The sequence below is a fragment of the Terrapene carolina genome, unplaced genomic scaffold, assembly GCF_002925995.2.
Source record: "Terrapene carolina triunguis isolate 2854851 unplaced genomic scaffold, T_m_triunguis-2.0 Scaffold268, whole genome shotgun sequence".
Taxonomy (NCBI): Eukaryota; Metazoa; Chordata; order Testudines; family Emydidae; genus Terrapene; species Terrapene triunguis.
This window is the reverse complement of record NW_020664619.1, coordinates 549,831-577,478: the sequence shown is the minus strand read 5'-3', so window position 1 is coordinate 577,478 and position 27,648 is coordinate 549,831. Positions and strand designations below refer to the sequence as shown.

Genomic DNA, 27,648 nt, shown 5'->3' with positions numbered 1-27,648 from the left:
GAGGTCAAAGGGATTAAAAACCGGCTGACAGATCAATGGGGTGTTTCTAGTGGCGTTCTCTAGGGATCAATACTTGGTCTGATGCTATTCACCATGTTTATCAACGATGTGCAAGTAATGGGGGGAGGAGGAATAGCTCAGTGGTTTGAGCATTGGCCTGCTAAACCCAGGGTTGTGAGTTCAATCCTTGAGGGGGCCACTTAGGAATCTGGGGCAAAATCAGTACTTGGTCCTGCTAGTGAAGGCAGGGGGCTGGACTCAATGACCTTTCAAGGTCCCTTCCAGTTCTAGGAGATAGGATATCTCCATTTATTATTAAATATTAACTCACTACTGCTATAATAGGTGGATAAATCAAAGATTAGAGGAGTGGCAAATAATGCTTTAGCCAAACACAAGTTATTGGGCTCCATATAGTGATAACCGAGTGAACTTTAAGACCTTGGGATATACTAGATTAGACTACATGATCTAATAGTCCCTTCTGGCCTTAAATTCTGCTAATCTATGAGGACAGAGCAGCAATACAAACTGATCTGGCTGCCTTGGTAACCTGGGCCCACTCGAATAAAATGTTTTTTAATATAGCCAAATGCAAAGTTATACAGTACAAACCAGGAATGCAGGCCATACCTACAGAGTAGGGAATTACCGCCTAGAAAGCAGTGACTCCAAAGGACTATGGGGTCATAGTAGACAAGCAATAGAGCATGGGCCCCCAGTGGGATGCTGGAGTAAAAAGTGCTAATGTGATCCTGTATAAACAGGGAGTAGAGAGATGATTTTACCCTCTGTACGGCTCTGGTGAGACCGATACGAGAATACTTGGTACAGTTCTGGTATCCAGGTTTGCAAAAATGTTTTTAAAAAATTGAAGAGGCTGCAGAATAGAGCCACAACAATGATTCAAGGGCTGGTGAAAATGCCTGACATGGAGACTTTTTACAAAAGTGACTGAGAGCAACGGTTGATTATCATGTATACGTACCGTCATGGGGAGAAAATACCAGATACTAAAGGGCACTTTAATCTAGCAGAGAGAGGTAGAAAATCAACCAATGACCAGCAGCTGAAGTCAGACAAATTCAACTTAGACATTAGGCACAAATGTTTAAAAGTTAAGCGTGATTAATTACTAGAATAAACTATGAAAGGACATGGTGGTGGATTCTCTGTCTTGCTGTGTCCCAATCCTGGATGACTTTCTGGAACAGATGCTTCAGTCAAACACAAGTCACAGGGCTCAATAAAGGGATAACTGGGTGAAATTCAGTGGCCTGTGATATACAGACAGTTACACTAAATGTTCTAAAGGGCCCTCTGGCCTTAAACTCTGTAAGTCTTAAGCTATTGCCATTAATACTCTAAGTAGGGGGGGAAACCCTCCCTCCCCTGCAACTAATTCTACAGCAAGTGAAAGCGACGCGGGGCCGAGAGGGGCTAGAGATCATGGCAGAAAATAACCAAGTGAGATTCAACCTAGATACAGGCAGCACATACACCCAGGAGGGAGAAAGCAAACCCCCGATTCCCAATGGAAAGAAGATCCTTGGACCACAGAGGCAGCCACCAGACCAAGATGGGGCGGCAGCAGTGAGTTAGACCAGAGTTTGCAGTGGGGTAAAGCAGCTAGAAAAGCCCAGTGGGAGTGTGGGAGCAGGGAGGGGCCAGTCTCCTTCTCTCTCCAGCTCTGGAGAGACACTACCCTGCATCCCCACCGGGATCCTGTGCTCAGCTTCAGGTCCCTCAGTCCCACACCTCCTGCTCTGGGACAGGGAGGGGAGAGTCCTTCTCTGTCTGCTCTGGGGAGGCCTCACCTGGTGCTCAGAGAAGAGCCAGGAAACAGCTCAGGGGCCAGAAAGATTGACTCACCAGGAGAGATTAGAAGAGCTAAATCTGTCTGGCTTCGCTAAGCAACAACTAAAGGGGACATGACGACAGGCTGGAAATATCAGAATGTGCGATCAGTGGAGAGGTGGGAGCTTATCGCTTGGGCTGTTTAGAACTAGACTAAAGCAAACAATCGAAAAGCTAAACAGGAGTGAATGATCCTGGCCCCAGAGATGGGATGTGGTGGGGAATTTCCAACTCTAGCCAGACTGGATCAGACCAATGGTGCATCTAGCCCAGTATCCTGTCTCTGACAGTGGCCAGTGCCAGATGTTTCAGAGGGAATGAACAGAGCAGGGCAATTATCAAGTGATCCATTCCCCCACATGCCTCCCCCCCTCTCCCCCCGCTTCTGGCATTTGGAGGTTGAGGGGCATCCAAAGCTGGGGTTGTGTCCTTGACCATCCTGGCTAATAGCCATTGATAAACCCATCCTCCATGAATTTAGCTAATTCTTTTTGGAACCCAGTTATACTTTGGGCCTTCACAACATCCCATGACAATGAGTTCCACAGGTTGACTGTGTGATGTGTGAAGAAATATTTCCTTTTGTTTGTATTAAACCTGCTACCTATTAATTTCATTGGGTGACCCCTAGTTCTTGTGTTACGTGAAGGGATAAATGACAAGTCCCTATTCACTTTCTCTGCAAGTTTTAGATTTTATAGACTTCTATCATTTCCACCCTTAGGCCTCTCTTTTCCAACAGTCCCAGTCTTTTTATTCTCCCTTCCTATGGATGCTGTTCCATACCACTAATCATTTTTGTTGCCCTTCTCTGTACTTTTCCCAATTCTAACTTTTTTGAGATGGGGCAACCAGAACAGCATGCAGTATTCAAGGTGTGGGCGTACCATTGATTGATATAGTGGCATTGTATTTTCTGTCTTATCTATCCCTTTCCTAATGGTTCCTAACATTCTCTTAGCTTTTTTGACTGCTTCTGCACATTGAACAGATGTTTTCAGAGAACTATCCCACTTGAACAGCTGAGTATATACTTGGGTAGCTGGCCTGAGCCAACGTCCGTGCCGCCATGGCCACACTATTTTAGGCAATAGCTCAGTGGTTCTCCACCGGGGATACTCAGCGGTCTTCCAGGGGGTACAGCAGCTCATCTAGATATTTGCCTAGTTTTACAACAGGCTGCATAAAAAGCACTAGCAAAGTCAGTACAAACTAAAATTTCATTCAGTCAGTGACTTGTTTATACTGCTCAATATACTATACACTGCAATGTAAGTACAATATTTATATTCCAATTGATTTATTTTATAATGATATGGTAAAAATAAAAAAGTAAGCATTTTTTCAGTAATAGTGTGCTGTGACACTTTTGTAAGCAAGTCGTTTTTAAGTGAGGTGAAACTTGAGGGTACACGAGACAAATCAGACTCCTGAAAGGGGTGCAGTAGTCTGGAAGAACTGAGAGCCATCCCCATATGTATGTCTATCCACACTTTGAATCACACCTCCCACCTGCTGTGCAGCCGTACCCTATAGTCTTTATTCCTTTTAGAGGTTGCTTTGTGTTATCACTCTTGTTCTTGGTTTGTAGGGAACAAACATTCACAATACAGGGCTGGTGAGCAGGGAATCGAAGAGCCAAACGATCTGCCTCCCTCAAACTGGCACTAAGGGGAGGGAGAGCAGCCCAGCAGCCTGCAGGAGCCAGTAATGGAGAGCAGCATCTAATGAGGACAGGATCTGGGTTCAATAATGCTAGGTGCCCAGGGGCATCCCTGCAAATCTCCTCAAAGCTGCTCCAGGGGCAGGGACAACTTTTTTTTGTTATTGGGGAGGGGCTACAGTTAAAAGATAATAAAATTATAGCTGTTGTGTACACTTTAAAGAGTAGTTTTGTACCACAACTAAATTTATTTACACTTTTCTGTTCCAAACTCAGTTCAATCCTTGTGTTACTCAAAGCTCCAGGTGCCCAGCTCCTGGGCTCTGTTGCTCCCGCCCATGACAGCACTGTGGACGTATTGTTATATGCTAACCCGTAGGGTTGAGAAATCCCAATCATCATGATCTGCCGGTTTTCGATATTCTGAGGTCTTGTTTACAATCTCCCTAAGGAACAAGTGGGGAGCCCCTGCCCCCAGCTGTTTGCTAGAGCCCTTTGGAATTCAGTGCATGGGAATGGGGGCAAAGCAGGAGGAGGAAAAGTCTGAGTTCCCCCTGGATAGAAATATCAGAGCTGTTCTCAGGGTCACTTTGAGCCGCAAGGGAAGCAGGGAACAGTGCTAATTAGAGAGGACGTCAAGCTCACGATGCCTGCAAGCAGAGGCTGCCCCACAAGGAAGGCTGCTCAGATGGTAAGACGACACAGTGGGGGGAGAGGGGGCAGGCTCACCAGAAAATAGCAAGTATCCAACTCTGTATGGGAGACCAGTCTAGATCTCTCAGTCACATGGCAAGTTCAAGAAATATGGACGAGAGAAGCTAGTGCTTCCTGCATCAGGATCCTCAGAGCTCCTAGTGGTGACACTTGGGTAGACCCACATACTGGTAAAGTCTGTTTTTGACAGGAATCTAGAGGAAAACTAAACTGGGAGGAGTGGTAGATACGCTGGAGGGTAGGGACAGGATACAGAGGGACCTAGACAAATTAGAGGATTGGGCCAAAAGAAACCTGATGAGGTTCAACAAGGACAAGTGCAGAGTCCTGCACTTAGGACGGAAGAATTCCATGCACTGTTACAGACTAGGGACCGAATGGCTAGGAAGCAGTTCTGCAGAAAAGGACCTAGGGGTTACAGTGGATGAGAAGCTGGATATGAGTCAACAGTGTGCCCTTGTTGCCAAGAAGGCTAATGGCATTTTGGGCTGTATAAGTAGGGGCATTGCCAGCGGATTGAGAGACGTGATCATTCCCCTCTATTCAACATTGGTGAGGCCTCATCTGGAGTACTGTGTCCAGTTTTGGGCCCCACACTACAAGAAGGATGTGGAAAAATTGGAAAGAGTCCAGCGGAGGGCAACAAAAATGATTAGGGGGCTGGAGCACATGACTTCTGAGGAGAGGCTGAGGGAACTGGGATTGTTTAGTCTGCAGAAGAGAAGAATGAGGGGGGATTTGATAGCTGCTTTCAACTACTTGAAAGGGGGTTCCAAAGAGGATGGATCTAGACTGTTCTCAGTGGTACCTGATGACAGAACAAGGAGTAATGGTCTCAAGTTGCAGTGGGGGAGGTCTAGGTTGGATATTAGGAAAAACTTTTTCACTAGGAGGGTGGTGAAGCACTGGAATGGGTTACCTAGGGAGGTGGTGGAATCTCCTTCCTTAGAGGTTTTTAAGGTCAGGCTTGACAAAGCCCTGGCTGGGATGCTTTAGTTGGGAATTGGTCCTGCTTTGAGCAGGGGGTTGGACTAGATGACCTCCTGAGGTCCCTTCCAACCCTGATATTCTATTATTCTAAAACTGCAGGGAGGTGGGCTGGGCAGCTGTGATGGCTGATAGGACAGTCATTTGTGAATGAGCTTCTCCAGTCTGAATGGGGAATGTCCGACCTCTCAAAGTGGCGACAAATCAGGAATTGGACCCAGACTGCAGTGCCTTTGCCCTTCCTTAGCAGGGGAAGTGGGACAACAACGCCTATTTCCAGGAGTTTCTACTAATTTATTTATTGGCTTTTCCTTGATTCCCATGAGCCACCCAGACGACAGTCAACTTATCCTCACGCGGCCCCTTGTAGGAAGGCAGTACAGGTCCAGATTCTCAAAGGAAGTTAAGGCTCCTCACTTCCCTTGAAATCAATGGGAGTTGGGCACCTAAATACCTTTGAGGATCTGGGCCATACTCCCTGCTTTACAAATTCATAGAATTTAGGGCCAGAAAGGAGCAATGTATTCCTAGAGGCTGACCTCCTGTATAGCACACACCAGAGAACTTTACCCAGAGACTCCCGCAGCCAGCCCAGTAACTTGTAGTTGAACTAGAGTGTCTTTTAGAACAACATTCAATCTTGATTTAAAGAATTCAAGTGATGGAGAATTTACTACGGCACTTGATGTTCCACTGGTTCTTGTTGATGAACTGAGGAATAGTTGGGGAAGTGACTTGCCCAAGCTCACGATCAGCAGTATGGAAAAAATTTTATAAGAAAGGAGATTGAGAAGAATGGGATTGATTATTTTAGAAAGGAGACAAATCACAGTGGACGTGATAAAAGTATGTAAAATAATGGCCTAGAGAAGGTAGAGGAGCTTCTATTTCCCTGTCTCACAACAACAAAGGAACATACAATGAAATTGGAAGGTGGCTAATTCAGTTATAAAAGAAAATATTCTCTCACCACATGTAATTTAACTGAGGAACTCACTGCTACAGGATATCTCTGAGACTAAGAACTTTTAAGATTCAAAGAGCAATTAGACATGTATATGGTAACAATATCCGTTGATGTAAAGAAAAATGTTTGGGAAGGGAGATAAAACCTCCTATTTCAGGGCTACAGTCCTGGTACTGACTGCTGTGAGATGGGAGACTGGACTAGTTGAATCCTGAGTCTGATCCACTGTGGCAAGTCCTGTGCTCCATGGCTGGGGCAGGAGATTTTTGTTTCAGTGCCTGGTTCTCGGACACAGGCCAGCGTCTTAGTCCCAAGCTTTTGACACTATTCTATTTTATGCAGATTCTTAGGCCTGGTCTACACTAGGAAATTACACTGGCATAGCTACATCTCTCAGTCAGTGGAAAAATCCACACGCCTGAGAGATGTAGCTATATTGACCTAGCCCTCAGTGTAGACAACACTAATTCTTCTATCGACCTACCAACCGCCTCATGGGGAGGTGAATTACCTATTCCAACAGGAGACTCCGTCCCATCGGCATAGGTAGCATCTACACTCAAGTGCTATGGCAGCTGTGTTGCATATTCTTATACTACCTTCAGCACCATAGTACCTGAGCACCTACCACTTGGTGCATTAAGTGACATGACTAACATTGGTCATGTGTGGCTCGTGTTCTCTCATTCTCTCCCCAGTAGAACTGTGCGTACAGTGGAGTGTTTTGACACAGTTTGAAGTTTTAAAAAATGCTGCTCTCTGTTTATGTTAGAGAAAGCTAATTGGCCAAGTGTAGCTAAGACATAGAGCAGAAGGTGGGGAGATTTGTAATAATCCTTAGTTCCTTGGAAGTTTTTTCCAGTCTGGGGCCAGATGCTGAGAAAGCTGTTTCCTGCAGACACTTACCCCATTCACTACCTAAACTGGAAGCCACCAGAGCCCCCACCGTACTAGATCTAGTCCTGTGCAGGCATGGGTTGGGGGAGGGAAGTGAAGGAATGATATACTCTTATTACATGAGGATGATAAAGTACATTCCAGTCCATTAGTAACTAAGTAGAATGTTAAACAGCATCTACTAGGGATAAACAATTTTAAATCAGCATGTCTGCAAAACTTGCACCCAAGAGTATTACAAAAGTTGGCTGAGGAGAAGTCTGGCCCACTAATGTTAATTTTTAATAAATCTTGGAATACTGAGGAAATTCTAGTAGATTGGAAGAGTGCAAATGTCATGCCAATATTCAAAGAAGGCAAGCAAGATGACACCGGTAATTACAGGCCAGTTAGCCCAACACCACTACTGAGCAACAAAGCTAATATGGGATTTATTCAATAAAGAATTAAAGGACAGGAATATAACTAAGGGTACGTCTACACTTACCTCCGGGTCCGACTGCAGGCAATCGATGTTCTGGGATCGATTTATCGCGTCTTGTCTAGATGCGATAAATCGATCCCGGAAGTGCTTGCCGTCGACGCCGGTACTCCAGCTCGGCGAGAGGAGTATGCGGCATCGATGGGGGAGCCTGCCTGCAGCGTCTGGACCCGCGGTAAGTTCGGACTAAGGTACTTCGAATTCAGCTACGTTATTAACGTAGCTGAATTTGCGTACCTTAGTCCAAAGTGGGGGGGTAGTGTGGACCAGGCCTAATAGAAGTTGACATGGTTTTACAGAAAACTGGTCTTGTCAAACAAGCATATCAAAGAATGAAATCTGGTTTAAGAGTTTGGCTGATAAAAGTTACTGCATAGGGACCTCCTGTGTCAAACTCAGTCCTTTGCTCTTCAACCCCATCATAGAAATGTAGGGCTGGGAGGGACCCTGAGAGATCAAGTCCAGCCCTCTTTGCTGAGGCAGGACCAAGTAAACCTAGACCCACCCTGACAGGTATTTGTTGAACCTGTTCTTAAATACCTCCAATTCCTCAACCTCCACTGAAAGCCTATTCCACAGTTTAACTATGCTTATAGCAAAAGTTTTTCCTAATATCTAACTTTGCTGCAGATTAAGCCCATTACTTCCTGTCCTACCTTCAGTAGATGTGGAGAACTATTGATCACCATCCTCTTTATAACAGTCCTTAACATATTGGAAGACTTATTAGGTCCCCCCCCCTCACTCTTCTTTTCTCATGACTAAACATGGCCAGTTTTTTTAACCTTTCTTCATAGGTGAGATTTTCTAACTCTTGTATCATTTTTGTTGCTCTCATCTGGACTCTCTCCAATTGGTTCACATCTTGCCTAAAATGTGTTACCCAGAATTGGACTCAGTACTTTAGCTAAGGCCTCATCAGTATCAAGTAATGCAGGACAATAAACTGCTGTTTCTTACATATGACACTCCTGTTAATATACCCAAAAATGTAGCCTTTTTCACAACTGCATCACATTGTTGACTAATATTTAATTGCTTCAGTGAACCTGTTCTTTTCCTAGTTTGGCTTGTATTTCTTCCCCTTGTTAATAGTAATTGTGTTGAGTATCTGGTATTAGCCTTCTTAGTGAAGACTGAAGCAAAATAGGCATTACACATCTTGGCCTTCTTGATGTCATCAGTTATTAGGAGGGCTGTCAATTAATCACAGTAAAGTCATGTGATTAACTCAAAAAAATTAATGGCGATTAATCACAGTTTTAATTGCACTGTTAATCAATAGAATACCAATTAAAATTTATTAAATATTTTTGGATGTTTTTCTACATTTTCAAATATATTGGTTTCAATTACAACACAAGTATCAGAGGGGTAGCCATGTTAGTCTGGATCTGTAAAAAGCAACAGAGGGTCCTGTGGCACCTTTAAGACTAACAGATGTATTGGAGCATAAGCTTTGGTGGGTGAATGCCCACTTCGTCGGCATTACAACACAGAATACAAAGTGTACACTGCTCACTTTATATTATTTTTTATTACAAATATTTGCACAGTAAAAATTATAAAAGAAATAGTACTTTTCAATTCATCTCATACAAGTACTGTGGAGCAATCTCTTTGTTGTGAAAGTGCAACTTACAAATGTAGAGTTTTTTTGTTGCATTGTTTTATTTGAGTGCAGTTATGTAAAACTTTAGAGCCTACAAGTCCACTCAGTCCTACTTCGTGTTCAGCCAATCACTAAGACAAACAAGTTTGTTTACATTTGTGGGAGATAATGCTGCCCACTTCTTATTTACAATGTCACCAGAAAGTGAGAACAGGCATCTGCATGGCACTTTTGTAGCGGGCATTGCAAGGTATTTACATGCCAGATATGCTAAACATTCATATGCCCCTTCATGCTTCGGCCACCATTCCAGGGGACATGCTTCCATGCTGATGCCACTCGTTAAAAAAATAATGCACTAATTAAATTTCTGACTGAACTTCTTGGGGGAAAATTATGCTCTGTTTTACTCACATTCTGCCATATATTTCATGTTATAGCAGTCTCAGATGATGACTCAGCACATGTTGTTCATTTTAAGAAGACTTTTGCTGTAGATTTGACAAAATGCAAAGAAGTTATCAATGTGAGACTTCTAAAGATAGCTACAGCTCTCGACCCAAGATTTAAGAATCCGAAGTGCCTTCCAAAATCTGAGAGGGATGAGGTGTGGAGCATGCTTTCAGAAGTCTTAAAAGAGCAACACTCCGATGCAGAAACTACAGAACCCGAACCACCAAAAAAGAAAATCAACCTTCTGCTGGTGGCATCTGACTCAGATGATGAAAATGAACACGCGTCGGTCCGCACTGCTTTGGATTGTTATCAAGCAGAACCCGTCATCAGCATGGACGCATGTCCCCAGGAATGGTGGTTGAAGCATGAAGGGATATATGAATTTTTAGCGCACCTGGCACGTAAATATCTTGCAACGCCGGCTATAACAGTGCCACACAAACACCTGTTCTCACTTTCAGGTAACATTGTCAACAAGAAGCGGGCAGCATTATGTCCTGCAAATGTAAACAAACTTGTTTGTCTGAGCAATTGGCTGAACAAGAAATAGGACTGAGTGGCCTTGTAGTCTCTAAAGTTTTACATTGTTTTATTTTTGAATGCAGGTTTTTTTGGTACATAATTCTACATTTGTAAGTTCAACTTTCATGATAAAGAGATTGCACTATAGTACTTGTATTAGGTGAATTGAAAAATACTATCTCGTTTTTTTTACAGTGCAAATATTTGTAATCAAAAATAAATATAAAGCAAGCACTGTACACTTTGTATTCTGTTGATTGAAATCAATATATTTGAAAATGTAGAAAACATCCAAAAATATTTAAATAAATGGTATTCTATTAGTGTTTAATCAGTGCGATTAATTTTTTTAATCGGTTGACAGCCCTAGTTATTAGCTCTCCTTCTCCTCCCCCTTTTTCTTTTTCTTGTTCCTAATGTATTTAAAGAACCTTTTCTTATCGCCTTTGATGTCCCTGGCTCGGCGTAACTCATTTTGTGCCTTAGCATTTCTGATTTTGTCCCTACCTGCTTAGGCTATTCTTGTGTGTTCCTCCTTAGCAATTCATCCAGGTTTCCACTCTTGTAGGACTCCTTTTCGATTTTCAGGTCATTAAAAAGCCCCTGAGGGAGTTATATTGGCCTCTTACCTATCTTTCCTTTGGATCAGAATAGTGGGCAGCTGTGCATTTAATATTGTCTCTGAGAAACTGCCAGTTCTTCTGAACTCCTTTATCCCTTAAATTTTCTTCCCACAAGACCTTACCTCCCAGTTCTCTCAGCTTGTTAAAGTGTTTTGGTTGTGGGTTTTTGTGTTTTTGTTTTTTTGGTTTTTTTTTTTTAAGTCCATTGTCTTTATTCTGCAGCTCTCACTCTGTCCTTTCCCTTGAATCGTGAAATCGATCATTTCATGGTCCCATTCACCCAAATTGCCTTCCACTTTCCTATAATCCCATACATAGAGTTAACAAGCTCGATCTTCAAACTAGTTAGGGTGTTTGCCCCACTACTCCTCTTGGTAGGCTGTTCCAGAATCTTGCTCCTCTGAACCTTCTAATTTCCAGCCTCAATTTATTCATGACCAGTTTATCCCCATTTGTTCTTGCACCAACATTGTGCTCTGGCTTAGGTAGCTCTTCTCCCTCCCTGGTGATTAGCCTCCCCTGTTGTATTTATAGAGAGCAACCAGATCCCCCCTCAGCCTTCACTTTGCTAAGCTAAACAAGCCAAGCTCTCAGACTACTCTTGTGAGACAGGCTTTCCATTGCCCTGAGCATCCTAGCAGCCCTTCTCACACCCGTTCCAGTCTGAATTAACCTTTCTTGAGAACAGGCTCCAGAACGGCACACAGTATTCTAAATGCCAAGTTAAGTTATACACCTAGGAACACTGAGTGCATGCCAGACCTATGGACTGCATCATGGAAGGCAGTGACTGAAAAGGATTTAAGGGTCGTAGTAGACAAGCACTGAACATGAGCTCCCAGTGAGACGCTGTGGCAAAACAGGCTAAGATGATCCTTGGGTATACAAAGAAACGACAGGGAGAAGGAAGGTGATTTTACCTGTGTTTTGTATGGATGGTATTGGTAAGACCAATGCTGGAATACTGCATCCAGTTCTGGTGTCCACATTTATAGGAGGATGTTGAAATATTGAAAAGGCCACAAAAATTATCTGAGGACTGGAGAAAATGCCTTACAGTGAGAGATGTAAAGAGCTCAATCTGTTTATCTTATCAAAAATAAGAGAGAGAGGTGACTTGATTACAGTCTATAAATACCTATATGGGGAGATTGGCCTCTGGAAATTTCCACTACATGCATCTGACAAAGTGAGTATTCACCCACGAAAGCTTATGCTCCAAAATGTCTGTTGGTCTATAAGATGCCACAGGACTCTGTCACTTATATGGGGAGAAAATATCTGGTACTAAATGGCTCTTTAAGCTAGCACAAGAAGACACAACAAGACCCTGGCTGAAATGGCTAGACACTGAAGGCAGACAAATTCGAATGGGAAGTTAGGCTTTTTTTTAAAACAGCGAGAGAGATTAACCACTGGAACAGACTCCCAAGGGAAGTGGTGGATTCTCCATCTCTTGAAGTCTTCAAATCCAGACTGGATGCTTCTCTGGAAGCTGCTTTAGTCAAACACAAATTATTAGGCTCAATACAGAAGTAACTGAGTGAAATTCTCTGTCCTGTATTATACAAGAGATGAGACCATTAGGAAATTTAATGGTCCTTTCAGGCCTTAAAAAAAAAAAATGTATGAATCAACCCCCCACACCCCACTTAGGGTGGACTGAAGATCTGTATCCCCAAGTTCCCAAAAACTGGCAGCATCCTCCACAGGCCTGTAGGTCCTACTGGGCAGACACCAGAGGTACAACTCCACCCTAGGGATCCAGACAAAGGGGGCATGGGAGGGAATTTATAATTGTGATGCCCAGCATGGGGCTTGCACTTGGGCACAAGGAGATTATTTGTACCCAGGGTGACATTTCTGAGCTATCCTTGCAGGAAGACGGACAAGGTTATTTTTAAAGGGGAGAATGATTATTGGCTTTTTTCTTCTCCTGATTCCAACACACCAGATGGGATTTTGCTCCAATTCACTGTCACTCAGAGGCTGAAAGTGGAGAATCTCAGCCCTTAGGTGCGTGTGTCAGGGAGCTCTGAGCCTGCGAGAACAGAGAGTTTGAACAGAAATTGTCTAGCAGCTTTAGCTACAGCAGGAGATTCCCAGCACGTCCTCTGCAGCTCACCTTGTGCTATTGTGAAAGCCCCCTATAGAAATAAGGAAGCTTGCCAGGCCCCTCCCACTCGCACAGCGAACACTACTAGTTCTCAGCTCTGTCTTTAATGGGGAGAGGGCTATGGGGCAGTTCCAGATGGGTCACCAGGAGCCCCCCCACACACCTGGCCTTGACAGCAAACATTCTCTCATATCCCTCTCTCCTCTGATTCTGATCTCCAGATTAAGAAGCCTGAGTCAGTTACACAGGCTCTGGTGGAACACCTGGCTGACATTCTCAGTCCAGACGCGCTCTGTGGACCTTTTCTATTTCTGAGATGACATCTCTGAAACAGAGCAGCCTCACCACTTAGAAAAGCAATATCTTGCCCTTCAGTTCCTCACAAACAGCCTGTTGCAGAGCAGGGCAGCATCAGCTCTAAGAAACAGCTGTGGAAACGGAAGCACAGAGAGGGAAAGGGACTTGCCTAAGGTCTTGGAACTGGGTCAAAGCCAGAAGAAGAATCCAGATCTGACATGTAGTCTTGTGCTTTAACCACACACCTTCCTTCCTGTAGCAGCAGAGTTCTATGAAACCGGGTTCCAGCTCCTTAAGACACAGAAGTCTGGGCTAGATGGGGCCCCTAGCAGTTCTTCTGTTTCTTTTTGGTCTCACATGCCTGCCTAGACCCAACAGTTGTCTCCATGGAGGTGGGGGTAGATATCCATAGACATGGACTCCTTTGGCCCGGATTAAAAGGAACCTCCGTCAGGTCATTCCTGACCTGCAAGTACTGGATGAAGTGGAGGGGCAGGTGAGGCAGCAGCACGTCTTCTATCTTTGCTCATAACTTTCCTTCCTAGGCTGGAATTACGTTTTGTTGGAGTGCTTGTGCAGAATGGGTTTGGCATTTCTAGAGCACAAGACTGAGAACAAACCTCACACAACTGCAGCACTACTCGTGTGGGTCGGGGGAGAAAGGGCTGGGACTGGCCTACACATGCTCTGCAGGAAGAGGGAGAAGCCATGCTGGCACCTTCTGTTCAGGGGGGACAGCTGCCTCTCTCCAGGATGCTCTGCGGCTTCGCACTCCCCTGGCCCTGTTCCTGCATTTCCCTGAGGCTGCCACAGCTCTCTGGTGAAGGCCTCAGTGGTCAGCCAGGCCTCTTACCTACTGCAATAGGCTGTGACTGAGGTTGTCCTCACACCCACCTGCGAGCACCAGTTGGGGCAGAACACAGCTGTTCATTCCCTGAGATCACTTCCCAGGGTGGCTACCTGCTCAGATGCTAGACAGGATCCTTAAGGCCCTGGCTGCTCTGGGAGCTGCTCTCATCCATCCACTGAGAGGCTCCTACTCCTGGGCTGAACATGCCAAGAGAGGTGGCCGAAGGCCTTCCTCTCTGGGATTCACTCCCACTGACAGTTCCAGCAGAGCCAAGGCTGGTGCCCCAAAAGGCATCGGGCCAGGCACATGGGGCTCATGTCCAAATTTGGTTTTGCTTTCTCTGGCCTTTCCAGGTGGAGGTGATAGAGCTGTGACCAATGGCTGCAGTCCTCCAGTGCAGGAGTGAGTCCTGGCCTGGTCCTGCAGATACGAAACCAGTTTCCTTTTGGACCCCAAGGGCCCCCCATGAGCCCAGGCACAGTCAGTGTCTCTGTTCACATAGTAGTTTCCCTAGGGAACACAACTTTTGGCTGAAGGCAAGTCCCATCCAGACCAGCTACAGCCATCAACCACCTGCTCTGAACTTAAGGCTTCCCATCCTCTGGAAGTTACACTGCCCCTCCCCCAGCCTGGTGCTGCTCCCTATTGCACACTGGGCCAAGAGAACATGGGACCCCACAAGCAGGGGAAACATCTCAAGACAGCTATTCCCAGAAGGGGGAAGGGAGCCGCTCAGGACCCCAACCCGCTACTTCCCCCAGCCACTATCTACCCTGCACAGTACCCCCTAGTGACTTTCACAAGCTCCGGGGAGTCAGCCCAGCCCCACACTACATCCAGCTGGGACCCAGGCACTTTCATCAGTTATGCATGTTCAGTGTAAGCACAAGCCTCAGATGGGAAACATGAGGGCAGAGGAAGAGCCGAAGAGGGCGGGGGGGGGGGGGAGCTCCCCTGGAGAAAACAGCCCTGAGCCTGGACTGTTCTTATGCTGCCTTCTGACACCAACATGTGACAGGTCCTCAGGAGGCTCCTGGAGGCAGCAGCAAGGGACTGCTCTGTGCACAGCCGCACAGATGGGGAAAGGAAGCCCTAAGCCTGGGACAAGCAGGCATAAAACAGGAGGGATGAGAAGAGCGGAGCAAAGGGATAGTCAGGCTCAATAGCATGGAAAGGCTCCTGGGCTGGCAGCGAGATGGATCACAAAAGGGATTCATCTCCCCCCCATCCCCAGGGGAAGCATCTCACCCAGGCGGAACACGTTGCTAGTGGACTCTCACCTGCAAGTAGCAGAGTAAGAGCTCCTTTACACAAGCCATTTAAACTGGACTGGACACAGCGGTGGAGAATACAATGCAAGGACCAGTCCTGCCCTGGGCCCAAGACAGGGAGGATTTGGGGAGACAACAAACCAAATGGGACTGAAGAATCCGTCTGGAACAAAGTGGTTTATGTCCTGAACAACCGAGCACAGACCCAACAGCTGGCTGTGGGGGTTTCCTGGATTCTGTGCCAGCCAGAGAAAAAGGTAGCCCCTGGGGTAATACATAGAAATCCTTGCCCCTCCCATTAGGAGTCACACCTATATATGGGTGTACTTATACTTGACACCTATATATGGGGCTTCTTCCTTGCACAGGAGCTCACTTCAGCCCCACAGGCAGAGTCCCTGAGCCAGGGATCCCTGCACACAGCATCCTTCAGGTCAGAGCACATGCCCATTACTGGTGCCAAGAGAAAACCTGGCCCAAGAACACCTCCTGAACAATGTGTTCACACCCTGCTCCACAGCCTCACCCTGAGACACAGGCAATCCCTAGTGGGGATGTCCTGGCATTTAGTGCCTCATGCCACTCTCAAAGTATACGAACTGCCTCAAGCACTCCATGCTCATTTATTTAGCGATCCCAGCATGCTGGGCTCCATTCGCTAGTAAGAAGGTTGGATTTTCTAGCTGACAGTACTGCCAACTTCATGGGGCCCGAGCACCTCACCGGCTCCAGGATGGGTGTGCTACACCCCCTCAGGCAGAGGGAGAGCGCGCAGAGCTGGGATTTCCTGGGCTCCTACATCTTCAGCAGCAGCAGAGTCTCTGCACCTGGAGCTCAGTGTCAATCAACAGGAAGGAAGGGCATTGAACCCAATAAGAGAGGAGGCCAACACCCAAGCCTCACTCAACAGTGGGGGTATGTCTACATTGCAATAAAAGACTCGCAGCTGGCCTGGGCCAGCTGACTCGAACTCAGGGCTCAGGCTGCGGGGCTATAAAACTGCAACGTACACATTCAAGTTCAGGCTGCAGTTGAGTTCTAGGACCCTCCCGTCCACTGTGGGGTCCCAGAGTCCAGGCTCCAGCCCAAGCCCGAGCATCTACACTGTAATTTTATAGCCCCGCAGCCCAAGCCTCATGAGTCTGAGTCAGCTGACCCAAGCCAGTCACAGCTGTGCTGCAGGTCTTTTATCACAGTGTAAACGTACCCTGAGTGACAGGGAGGGATGTGTTGTCAGAGCTTCCTCATCTGATGTGAATGTCCTTCAACACTCCAGAGCCATGGAGACATCCTTGGGATACACTGAGGGAGGAGAACTGCTCAGAATCAGAGGACATCGAGCCTGCATCCTGCCCAAGGCCAACATTTCTCCAACATTTCCATAGAAAGAGCAGATTTCCCTTCACTCCGCTCCAAGAAACTCCTGCTCCTATACCAGACACAGGCCTGGCTATCAAGCACAAGGGAGAGAGCAGATAGGGAAGTTCAAGGAGACACTTGCACCAGCAGCAATGCCAGGACTCTGATACAGCACCCAGCTCCTGGGGGCTTGGCAGGGCACATGCTATACAATATGTAGATATTATCATTACAGCTGAAGCATTCTGGGTGCGAGCATTCAGTACCGACAACAGGGGCTGGCTGTCAGTAGTTCAGGTGGCATCCATCTCATTTCTGTACTCTGCCAGCTCCCAGCAGACCAAAGTGCCCCCTGAGTGGGAACGGAGCAATAGGGCTGATGGCAGGAGACATTCCAACAGCAGGGGCTGCGTATGTTACCTGGAAAATCAGGGAGAAACCTCCTCCTTCCCAGCCGTGGAGCTGGCTCCACTGCAGAGTGGTAGTGGGAGGGTGACACTCCCCTGTGCTCAAGGAACAGGACAAGCCCACTCAGAACGTGGCAACTGTCAGAAAGTTCATAGACAGAGTGAGCCCTGGTAGCGAGAGGCAGAAGCTTGATCTGTGACACAGATGGGGCTCTGGAAAATTCCAGTGAGCTTGGAAGGCAGAGAAAATATCCCTCTGCTGTCACCTGCTGCAAAAGTAACTCTCACAGCTGCTTTCAGAATCTCCCTTGAAACATCATGATGTCCTGAAGGGGGGCGGGAGTAGAGAGGACATTTCTGTAGTGCTTTCGGGAGCTTCCCTTAAACTGCCCTGAAGAATGAGTCACTGGACCACACGGTCACTTGGGCTGGGAGACACTTGCTCCAACCCCCATTCCTACTGCACAGCACAGACTCCTGAGTTACAGACTCACCCTAGGTTACAAGCAGTCATTCCAAGCCCTTGTGCTCAGATACCACCTCCAACAGATTTCTCTGCTGCCTTAAAGCCCCCTTCACAAAAGGGGTGTTTCTTGCTTTCCTGCTCCCCACGCATCTGACTGGCTCCCCTCTTCCTTAATGCAATGCAAGCACGGATTGAACTCTCAACCCCCACAGGTTTCCTAAATTTCTCCCACCTCACCCCAGATCTGCAGCAGCCATTCTCACCTCAGTTATGGAAAGGCAGGGAAGGAGGGGAAAGATGGGGAAGAAACAATCATTGTGCATTTGTTATTTGTCAGGTCCAGAAGCCACTTGTCCCAGACAGAGCAGAATTCCCCCTGCAACAATGACTCAGACTGGGAAGCAAATCAAGCAGGTGGGATGATTTCTGGCAGAGAGAGAACAGCAGGAGTGGTACAGACCTCTTCCTCCTCAATGCGAGCAGGCTCAATCAGCAGATTATTGGCTTGATCAAACGACACCCCCTGTTAGGACAGGAACCAGCAAAGAGGCATGCGGATTAGTGGAGCAAAAACCAAACCCACCACCATTACCACCACCACCACCACCCGACTGCACACCGCTCAGAGACAGGCCCTGCCACACAGCACAGGGAGAGATCTCCTCTCCCACACCACTCACAACATTCACCTACTACACAGAGCACCAGACAGGGCCACCTCCCCTGTGGTCAGAGCACGGAGAATGCCAACCCTGCTAGGCCAGACTCCTAGAACTCCATGCCCTGGGACCACATTGTTTGGCTTGGCACTCAGGATCTGAACTCCAGCCTCACAAGCTGAACGTTACTCGCCGTGGTTAGCCCTGTTGTGCCCCGTCAAGGAAGAATGAAGGATTGAATGATACAGGAGAGAGGAGAGAAGGGCCCTGTAGCACCACCCAGCTGCTGCACACAGGGGACAGAGGCTACCCCACAATCTCATCATGCCACCCTCCTGGAGAAAAGGCTCCGGTGCAACAGCCCATCCTGCCAGAGGCCACAAGTTTCCTGCTCCCAAGTCCATCACAAGTACACAGGAGACCTCTAGTACGAGACCCCTCAGGATTTCCCTAAGGCACCAGTTTTCATGCCAGAAACTCTAGGTCATGATTCACTCCCACCTCCACACTGCCCTGCCGCCTCTCTGCCTGTCCAACACACACACACACACACACACACACACACACACATCTCACCTGCGGTTCCCCAAGACACAACACTCACATCCCCACTCCAGGAGAGAAGCTCAGAGAAGGGGTCAGGCCTGCAAATATGCCTTGCTGGAAAAGGTATCTGACCCAACCCCTTGAGAAGGGCAGCTCCTAGTAGAGGCCTTGCAACCATCAGCAGCACAGACTTGACCATGGGGAGATGCAGAAGCTGTGGCACCAGTGCCTGCATGATCTTCATTAGGCTTTGCATACAGGAGTGGGCCCTAAGCCCACGGTGCCAGGCTGGAAGAAGCCTTCTTGGTCCAGGCCATTTTCCAGGTAACAGCTGAACTCTGAGGCAGGGGGGGCCAGAGCCAGCCTTGCGCACTCCTGACACACAGCTCTCAGAGCCTCATATGGCAAGGGGCCTGTGTGCTGGGGACCACGGCAGCCCCAGGGGAGCAGGTATCAGTGCAGGCAAAAAGGGAGGCCCCAACATCAATAAAAGATGCTGAGTGCATGAAAACCTCCCTCACTTTGGTCAGGGAGCCACAGGGGACAGAGGTCCCCCTAGCCTGAATAGGACCATAAGCTTCAACCCAGCACCTTATACCAGCTCCAAGGCACAGATCCAGGAGCTGGGAACTGGGCAGGGGCAATTCCACAATGGAGACGACATCACATCATAACCCTAATTCTCTCCCAGCTTGATATGCCCCACAACATAGCCACCAACTCCAAACCCACTTCCAGCTGACCCCACAGATCATCCCCGTTACCTCCTTACCCCCATACCAGCACATCTCCATGAAAACCCATGAACACCATTCTCTAGACAAATATTCCCGTAAGTGCCTGCCCAAGTGTGTGAGCTCCATTCAGAGCTGGGCAGATACCCTCCCACCTCTCCAACCGCTGGTGGGGCAAACATGAGCAGGATGGTGCTCCCTGGCCCCAGGTTCCCATGGCACGTGGAAGGTCAGTGCCCTCAGGGCAGCACCGGGCCTGCTGTGTGGAGCGAGTGCAGAGTCCAATTCTCCCAGTGCACCCAGCCACTGGAAAGCATCCCCATCCTGAAGACTCGTGAGCAGGCACAGCTCCTCAGGACAAGGGAGAGCAGCATGCCACTCTGCAGCCACTACCCGTTCTTCCCACAGGGGGGCGCTTCTGTGCAACAGGCTGGGAGCAGGCACCCAGAGCAAGTATGACCGATCTACCCAGAGAAAGAGCTCACCCCAGTACAGAAGAGAAGCAGCACCCACAGAGCTGGGAGGAGAAAACCTGTCTCAGGCTGGGGGACAAGGATGACTCTCACAGCATGGAACACAGCCTACCGCAATGGGTGAGACAGACAGTCTGGACGGAACACAGGGAAGAGAGTCTGGGAAGCCGGCAAGGCTACAAACCAGCAGCACTGACCCCAAGACAAGCCCAGCTCTTCCACCCACAGCACAGTGTCGCCTGAAGTCTCTCTTCTCCCGTTTTCTCTTCAGCACGGTGTGGGCCTGGCAGCTCAAAGAACAGCCATCTAGGGGCTCTGGATACCCATCCTCTGCCTCCCAGCAGCTGGATAGGCAGAAAGGCAGCCCAGAGAGCAGCAGGGAGTTCCCAGCCTGTGTAGCACCCTCCCAAGGCCCTACCTTGACTGACGGCTGTGTGGACAAGGCTCCGTTCTTCACATCATCCTTGTCCCAGGCCTCCTCCTGCTCCTCGGGCTCTGCATTGTTATTGCAGCCCCCCAGCTCCTCCTCCTCCTCAGGGACCCTGTCACTGTTCAGCCCCTGCAGGAGCGCCACCACTGCCTCTGGCTTGGGCAGCTTGGTGATCTTAAAGTGTTTCTTATAGTGCGGTGTGTCCTTGCGGATCAGCCGCTGCTTCTCCACTGGGAACGGACGGTCTTCATCCTCATCCTCATCCTCGCTCCGGATCAGAGTGTCCTCGGCAAAATGCACTGTGGGCTACAATGACAAATACCCAGGAATGGGGCTGTGAGCCTCAGACAACAGCTGGACCTGGCGGCAAAGCATTGACAGCTGCTGGTCTGCAACGCCAACCTAGTCTGGGTTGGGCCCCGGCCACAGGCAGGAGGGACAGACTGAGGGCTGCTCCTCTGACACTATTCAGGGCAGGTCCAGGAGCAATATCCAGAGCCCATTCAGCCTGTCTCCCCCTCCCTTCCACCACACCCCGCTCCAGGGCCCTGCCAGCACCCTTGTGCCCCCGACCTACCTCCCACACCTGACTTCCATGGTCCCCCTTGGTCTCTGCCTGTGCCCAGCTCCCACCTGCCCTCACCCCCTCTGCAAACATTCAGGTTCTATCCCACCTCCCATTCCCATCCACACCTCGAGCCATCTCCCTGCTGCTCTGCCTCTGGGAGATCTCCAGCCAGGCCCCATCAGGATCCTCCACAAAACAACCCAGTGCAGCTCCTACCTCATTGTACTCCACTTCCAGCTCCTCCTCTTGACCAGTCACCGCCTCCACCTCCTGCTCTTCTTTAGCTCCAGGCTTCGCCTCATTCTCCAGCTCCTGTGTTTCGGGCACTTGCCCATTCAGCCTGTCTCCCCCTCCCCACTCCTCCTCCTCTTCCTCCCTGAAGTTGGCAGAGACAGTGCTGTTGGAGACATGCGAGTCCTCGCTGCGATTGGACATGGCACTCAGCCTCTTCACCTGTGGGAGTGGGACAGGAAGCGAGAACTGAGGCAGAAGCCAAAGAGGCACACAGAAAGGGGGAATGGGACCAGCACGGAATGCTGCAGACCCTGGCCCAGCAGGATCCCAACTGCTTTAGTGGACTGCCTGGCCTCATCTGTGCCACTCCCCAGCTCACTCCATCCCAGCCCCTGTGGCACAGCCAGCCTGGTACCTATCAGCACAGAGCGCTGTCACCAGTGTTACACCTGGAAGGCAAGACTTCAGTAGGGAACTCAGCTGCAGAACTGTGCATTGTGACTCATTTGGGGATGCCCTGGGAACGACTGGGAACCCTCTGTATGGAGCGAAGGGAAAGCCATTACAAGCGCTTTACTACAGCTCCTTCCTTGCTGAGGGGGCCGCATTATCCCAGGACAAAGGCACACAGACAGAATGACTCAGAAGGGCAGAGATTCACACAGCAATCAAGTCAGGGTCAGAGCCAGAGCCAGAGCCAGGGCAACCCCCGAGCTGCTTGATGCCAAGTCCTGTGCCCAAAACTGCCCTAAGAATGCATCACTTTGCACACAGGCTGTCAAGGTCCTGCTCTGCCTCAGCCCAGCCCACATGCAAGCTGACCTCCTTTTGCCTTCCCCATACTATGCCAATGGTGCCAGTTTTCATGGCCATTTTTTTCCTTGTCCCTCTCTTGCTGCCCCCTCTGCATGGGACTCCCACACGACGTCAGTGAAGCAGGATTCCACATGCTCTTCATTCCAGCGCCTCCTAACAATTCACTTCTTTGGCCAAGCCTACAGACATTGCTGCCCCACCTCAGAAAAATGCTGCACCAGCCCCTGCACTGTCAATCCAATAAAGCCCCAATTCCAGAGCTCCCATGGTACTGGCTCTGATCTCTGCAAGGGTGGCTTAGTGCTCAGCTGGTGCAATTAAAGGTGCATGCCAGAGAGCTCTGCAACTTTCTGGCCTGGTCCCGCTCTCTGTGCGGGGAGCACTCACCTCTGAGTTTGGAGAATCCAGGTCCACATCGGGCTTCGCAGAATATATCTCATTGCGCCGAACTTCGATCACTTTCTTCATAACCTTCAGTTCACTAGGGTGAGGAGTTGCTCTGCGCTGCAGGCCCTGCCAGGGAAAGAGAGCATCAGAGCAGATGAGCCAGTGCACAGAGCCCAGAGACTCCAGACTTTTAGACTGAGCATCAGCTCATCCTCACACTTTGCCAACAGAGAATGCCAAACCTGGAGCTGGCCCCAACCCAGGGGGAGATGCAGCCCCAACTGGGCCCCACCTCACTGCCACTGGGCTGAATTATCCCCACACCTCCAATCTGTGCTATGATGAGCAGGAGCCCTGAGGGGAGAATGCAGGTAGATTCCCCTCAATCTCTCTGGTATTCCTTTAGTGCATGCTACAGTCTCTTGCATCTCAGCAGTGCCAATGGCACTTGTTGAGTGGATCTGTCCCAAAGCAACAGGCAAGAGAACAGCATTTCAAACAACAGAATATGGTGGTAGAAAACCACAAACATTCATGGGGCTGAAGGCCCTAGGGACTCCCAGAGCAGGCCCAGCACCTCGACTTGCTCTAACTCCTTTTATTACAAGGGGCTAGATTCCAGTCCAATGACTCTCCATCTCCTAAAGTCAGAAGTCCTGCTGGATGCTCTAGCATCACAGACAGGTCGCAGTAGCCTTCACCATGCCCCACCACTCTAGAGTTTGGAGTGAAATAACCGGCCATGTTTCTCTGGCTCTGTGACTTCACCTAGGGCTGTAAAATCTGAGTGACTGATATGTAGTCATGGGATACAGGCTTTTCCCCTCCAGTGCATTAGTTCCCATCGGGTCCCAAGTCGGGGGACTGTCTGTCCAGATCAAGAGGCTGAGGACTGGGGGCAGTGCACTGGGATTGCAGTGACTGAAAGCCACCACCATGGGATGACTATTTGGTGAACCTTTTGTAAAGTGAGTTAGTGGCCACAGTTCTATTCTTAATAGGACAGGTGTCCAGAATGCAAACCTGTGCAGGCCCCTTATTGGCAGCTGCTGCTCTTATGCCTGCCAGCCCTCATGCTGTACATGTCTCTGGGGTGGATGACTTGGCACAGAGACTAGTTCCCCTCAGCCTGGGATGGTGTGTCCCCTCTGGGAGGCAAGGGCTGGGGGAGATGCAGCTCATACCATACCCCTTGGGGAGGGAGAGGCAGCTCTGGGCAGACACATTGCTCCTTGCCCTGCAGAAGTCTCCAGAGCACATTTCCTTAGGAAGCTGGCAAGGCCCTGGACAACCCACCACGCCTGTTTCTCTTACTCTCTTCTCAGCTCCAGCCTCCTCCTCATCATCAGCTTTGGGCTCGTCCAAAAACTGGATCACACTGACCCGGTTCAAGTTGGTGTCTGTCCAACTTTCATCCACGCTGTTCTGCAGGAGATTCTCTGCAGAGAAAGATGATAAAGAGAGAGCTGGCTCCTGGGCGACAAGGAGTTGGGGCCTGGGTGAGACGCACTTCCCACCGACAAGGCCATCTCTATCAGAGAGCCCCCCCATAGCCACTAAGTGGCAGGGGCTTTAGGGGGAGAGACAGTGTTGCCACATTCCTGTCACCCCCTCAGTGGTCCCTGAGAGGGTTGCATGACACTTGGCAACCTCTACACGGGGGCCATGAAGGATCCAGCTCCAGCGCTGGGTAGGAAGAGGGGAAGAAACAGATGCTGTGATGCTCGTACAGCAGTTCAGCAGCAAAAGGAAATGGTTAGCTAAAGGGATCTGATGCCACCTGCTGGAGAGGCAGTTTCACAGCTTTAACATTCTCCAACTTGGGGAGATCCCCCATGTCAACAGCTGGGAGCCCAGGCCTGTTACATCAATCACAATAACCATATGAACAGAGACTAGTCCAAGGGTGGCGAAGAGGAGACATCTGGGAACAGCAACCAAGAGAGACACCCCAGGGGAGAGGGCAACAATGGGATCTTGGCCTCATCTCAGAGAGAAGAGAGAGAACAGCCCTTCTCCACAGGACTGTCTCCCTATTCTCCAGAGAAGGCAAGGCACCATGGAGAAACACTCACATGGGGCCTCTTACCTAGACTGGGAGATGGCTGCTGGGGCAGCAGGTAACAGGTAAGAACCTTTTCGCCCGTCTTCTCATCATCTTCTGTCTGGAATTTCAGCATGGGCTGGGACTGGTTCTCTGCAAGCCACAGGGCCTTCAGGTTGAGATTTGTCAGGGCAAAGGGCAAGTTCTGCAGCCTGCATGAGAAACATGGCTGATGAGACCCCATTGGCCTAGAAGGAACCTCCACTGGGCCCTTGAATTCCTCCACTTGCCTCGGGGCAGGATGGAGCAAACCCTGAGACAGGGCCTCTCTCCCTAGTGTTGAATCTCTCTCATGATGGAGACTCCACACAGCTCTTGCCAGACTGTTCTGCAGCATAAATGTCCTCCCACAGCCTTCCACCACCACACTGTCAGCTCTATGACTGTGGGTAAAAGAGGGACACTTGTATTTTAACCACCCAGGGCTCACTCCAAGCCTGCATGTGGAGTTTGTCTGGAAAATGGGAAGGAAACCCCATTGAGCAGCACTAGGGAAAAGGAGACTCTGCCCCAGGCCAGTCAAGTTCCTGAAAACTCCTGGCAAGCAGAGGGTCTAACCAATCCAAGGCCTATGTTCTTCCCACTGCAGGACTCCAGCCAGGCAGTGGCAGAAGAATATACTTAAGACTATGTTTTAAACCATGGGTATTTTTTAGTAAAAGTCATGGACAGGTCACGGGCAGTAAACAAAAATTCACGGCCTGTGACCTGTCCATGACTTGTACATCCCTGACTAAATCTTGGGGAAGGGGGAAGCCTAGGGGGGACCACAGGTGCTCTCGGGGGAGCAGCCCAAGCCCCCGCAGGTACTCGGGGCTGGGGGGTGTTGGCGGGGCTGGCAGGCTCCCTACCCAGCTCCACGTAACCCCCAGAAGTGGAGACATGTCCCTCTCTCAGCTCCTAAGCAGAGCTGTGGCCAGGCAGCTCTGCACACTGCCTCCGCCCCAAGTGCCGGCTCCGTAGCTCCCATTGGCAGAAAACTACAGCCAATGGGAGATGTGGGAGCAGCACCGGCCACGGCTCTGCTTAGGAGCTGAGGGAGGGACATGTCACTGCTTCTGGGGAGCCCCCCCCGAGGTAAGCACCGCCCAGAGCCCTCAACCCAATCTCCCGACCTGAGCCCCCTCCCACACCCAAACGCCTGTTGCTGCTGAGGAAGGGGACGCGGTGGCCCAAGACTGCCCCAGCAGCAGCCAGTGTGGCTGGCCCAGGGGCTGCCTGAGCTACTCAGGTGGCCCCCAGGCCAACCGCAGTGGCTGCTGCAGAAGTCACTGAGATCCCACAAAGTCACAGAATCCGTGACTTCCATGACCTCCATGACAAACTCTCAGCCTTAGTCATAGTGCAACATGACAATGGGCTGCTTTAACAGAGGAGGAAAAAGTGGCATCTTGAAGCTCTGGTACCCATCAAATCCCTTTGAAGGTGCGGGATTTTACTGTAAAGCCAGAAAGCAGACAGCAGAAATTCCACTCTGACCCCAAGCCTGCAGAGACTCTACGGTCACTGTCACTTGTTCTCATTATGTGTGTTACAATAGCACTCAGAGCATCAGACAGGGATCATGACCTGGTTACATTTACCTTGCACTAACAGAATATGGTACCAACCAGGAATATGTATATTTGGAACTTTAAAAGGGCCAATTTTCCAATGCTTAAAGCAACTATTGGCTGACTGGGAATGTAACAAAAACTGCGAATTGTACAGGGACATGCTATTCCATGCCCTAAAAACCACAATTTTACAGACACAAAAAAAGTTATAGATGGCAAGAAGCCATCCTGGTTAAAAAGAGATGTGGAAGTGGTGATGAAACAAAAAAAATTTTAGGGCTGTCAAGTGATTAAAAAAATTAATTGTGATTAATTGCGCTGTTAAACAATAATAAAATACCATTTATTTAAATATTTGTGGATGTTTTCCACATTTTCAAATATATTGATTTCAATCACCAACACAGAATACAAAGTGTACAGTACTCACTTTATATTTATTTTTAATTACAAACATTTGCACTGTAAAAAACAAAAGAAATAGTATTTTGCAATTCACCTAATACAAGTACTATAGTGCAATCTCTTTATAATGAAAGTTTAACTTACAAATGTACAATTATGTACAAAAAATAACTGCATTCAAAAATAAAACAATGTTAAACTTTAGAGCCTATAAGTCAATTCAGTCCTACTACTTTTTCAGCCAATCACACAAAAAAGTTTGTTTACATTTGCAGGAGATAATGCTGCCTGCTTCTTGTTGACAATGTCACCTGAAAGAGAGAACAAGCGTTCTCATGGCACGGATTCATATGTCCCTTCATGCTTCAACCACCCTTCCAGAGGACATGCAGCCCTGCTGATAATGGGTTCTGCTCGATAATGATCCAAAACAGTGCAGACTGACATGTTCATTTTCATCACGAGTCAGATGGCACCAGCAGAAAGTTGACTTTCTTTTTTGGTGGTTCGAGTTCTGAAGTTTTCACATTGGAGTGTTGCTTTTCTAAGACTTCCGAAAGCATGTTCCACACCTCATCCCTCTCAGATTTTGAAAGGCACTTCAGATCCTTAAATCTTGTATCGAGTGCTGTAGCTATCTTTAGAAATCTCACACTGGTACCTTCTTTGTGTTTTGTCAAATCTGCAGTGAAAGTGTTCTTAAAACGAACAACATGCTGGGTCATCATCCGAGACTGCTATAACATGAAATATATGGCAGAATGCAGGTTAAACAGAGCAGGAGACATACAATTCTTCCCCAAGGAGTTCAGTCACAAATGTAATTAACGCGTTTTTTTTAAATGAGCGTCATCAGCATGGAAGCATGTCCTCTGGAATGGTGGTCAAAGCATGAAGGGACATACGAATTTTATGCATATCTGGCACGTAAATACTTTGCAATGCCAGCTTCAAAAGTGCCATGCAAACGCCTGTTCTCACTTTCTGGTGACATGGTAAATAAGAAGTGGGGAGCATTATCTCCCGTAAATAAACTTGTTTGTCTTAGCGACTGGCTGAACAAGAAGTAGGACTGAGTGGATTTGTAGGTTCTAAAGTTTTACATTGTTTTGTTTTTGAATGCAGTTATGTCACAAAAAAATTCTACATTTGTGAGTTGCACTTTCACAATAAAGAGATTGCATCACAGTA

At 48.5% G+C, this 27,648-nt stretch overlaps 1 protein-coding gene across 1 annotated transcript in view; it reads right to left on the bottom strand.

The window, feature by feature from the left end:
* The window catches only part of SCRIB (scribble planar cell polarity protein), a 166,724-nt gene that overhangs the window by 119,497 nt on the left and 19,579 nt on the right, over positions 1 to 27,648 (bottom strand). Inside the window, exons 10-15 of the mRNA XM_026657694.2 lie at positions 24,482 to 24,648; positions 23,707 to 23,831; positions 22,393 to 22,518; positions 21,172 to 21,408; positions 20,376 to 20,693; positions 18,006 to 18,068 (exon numbers count right to left, since the gene is read on the bottom strand). Coding sequence (XP_026513479.1) covers positions 18,006 to 18,068; positions 20,376 to 20,693; positions 21,172 to 21,408; positions 22,393 to 22,518; positions 23,707 to 23,831; positions 24,482 to 24,648 — 1,036 coding nt within the window. The remainder of the gene's footprint in view (positions 1 to 18,005; positions 18,069 to 20,375; positions 20,694 to 21,171; positions 21,409 to 22,392; positions 22,519 to 23,706; positions 23,832 to 24,481; positions 24,649 to 27,648) is intronic.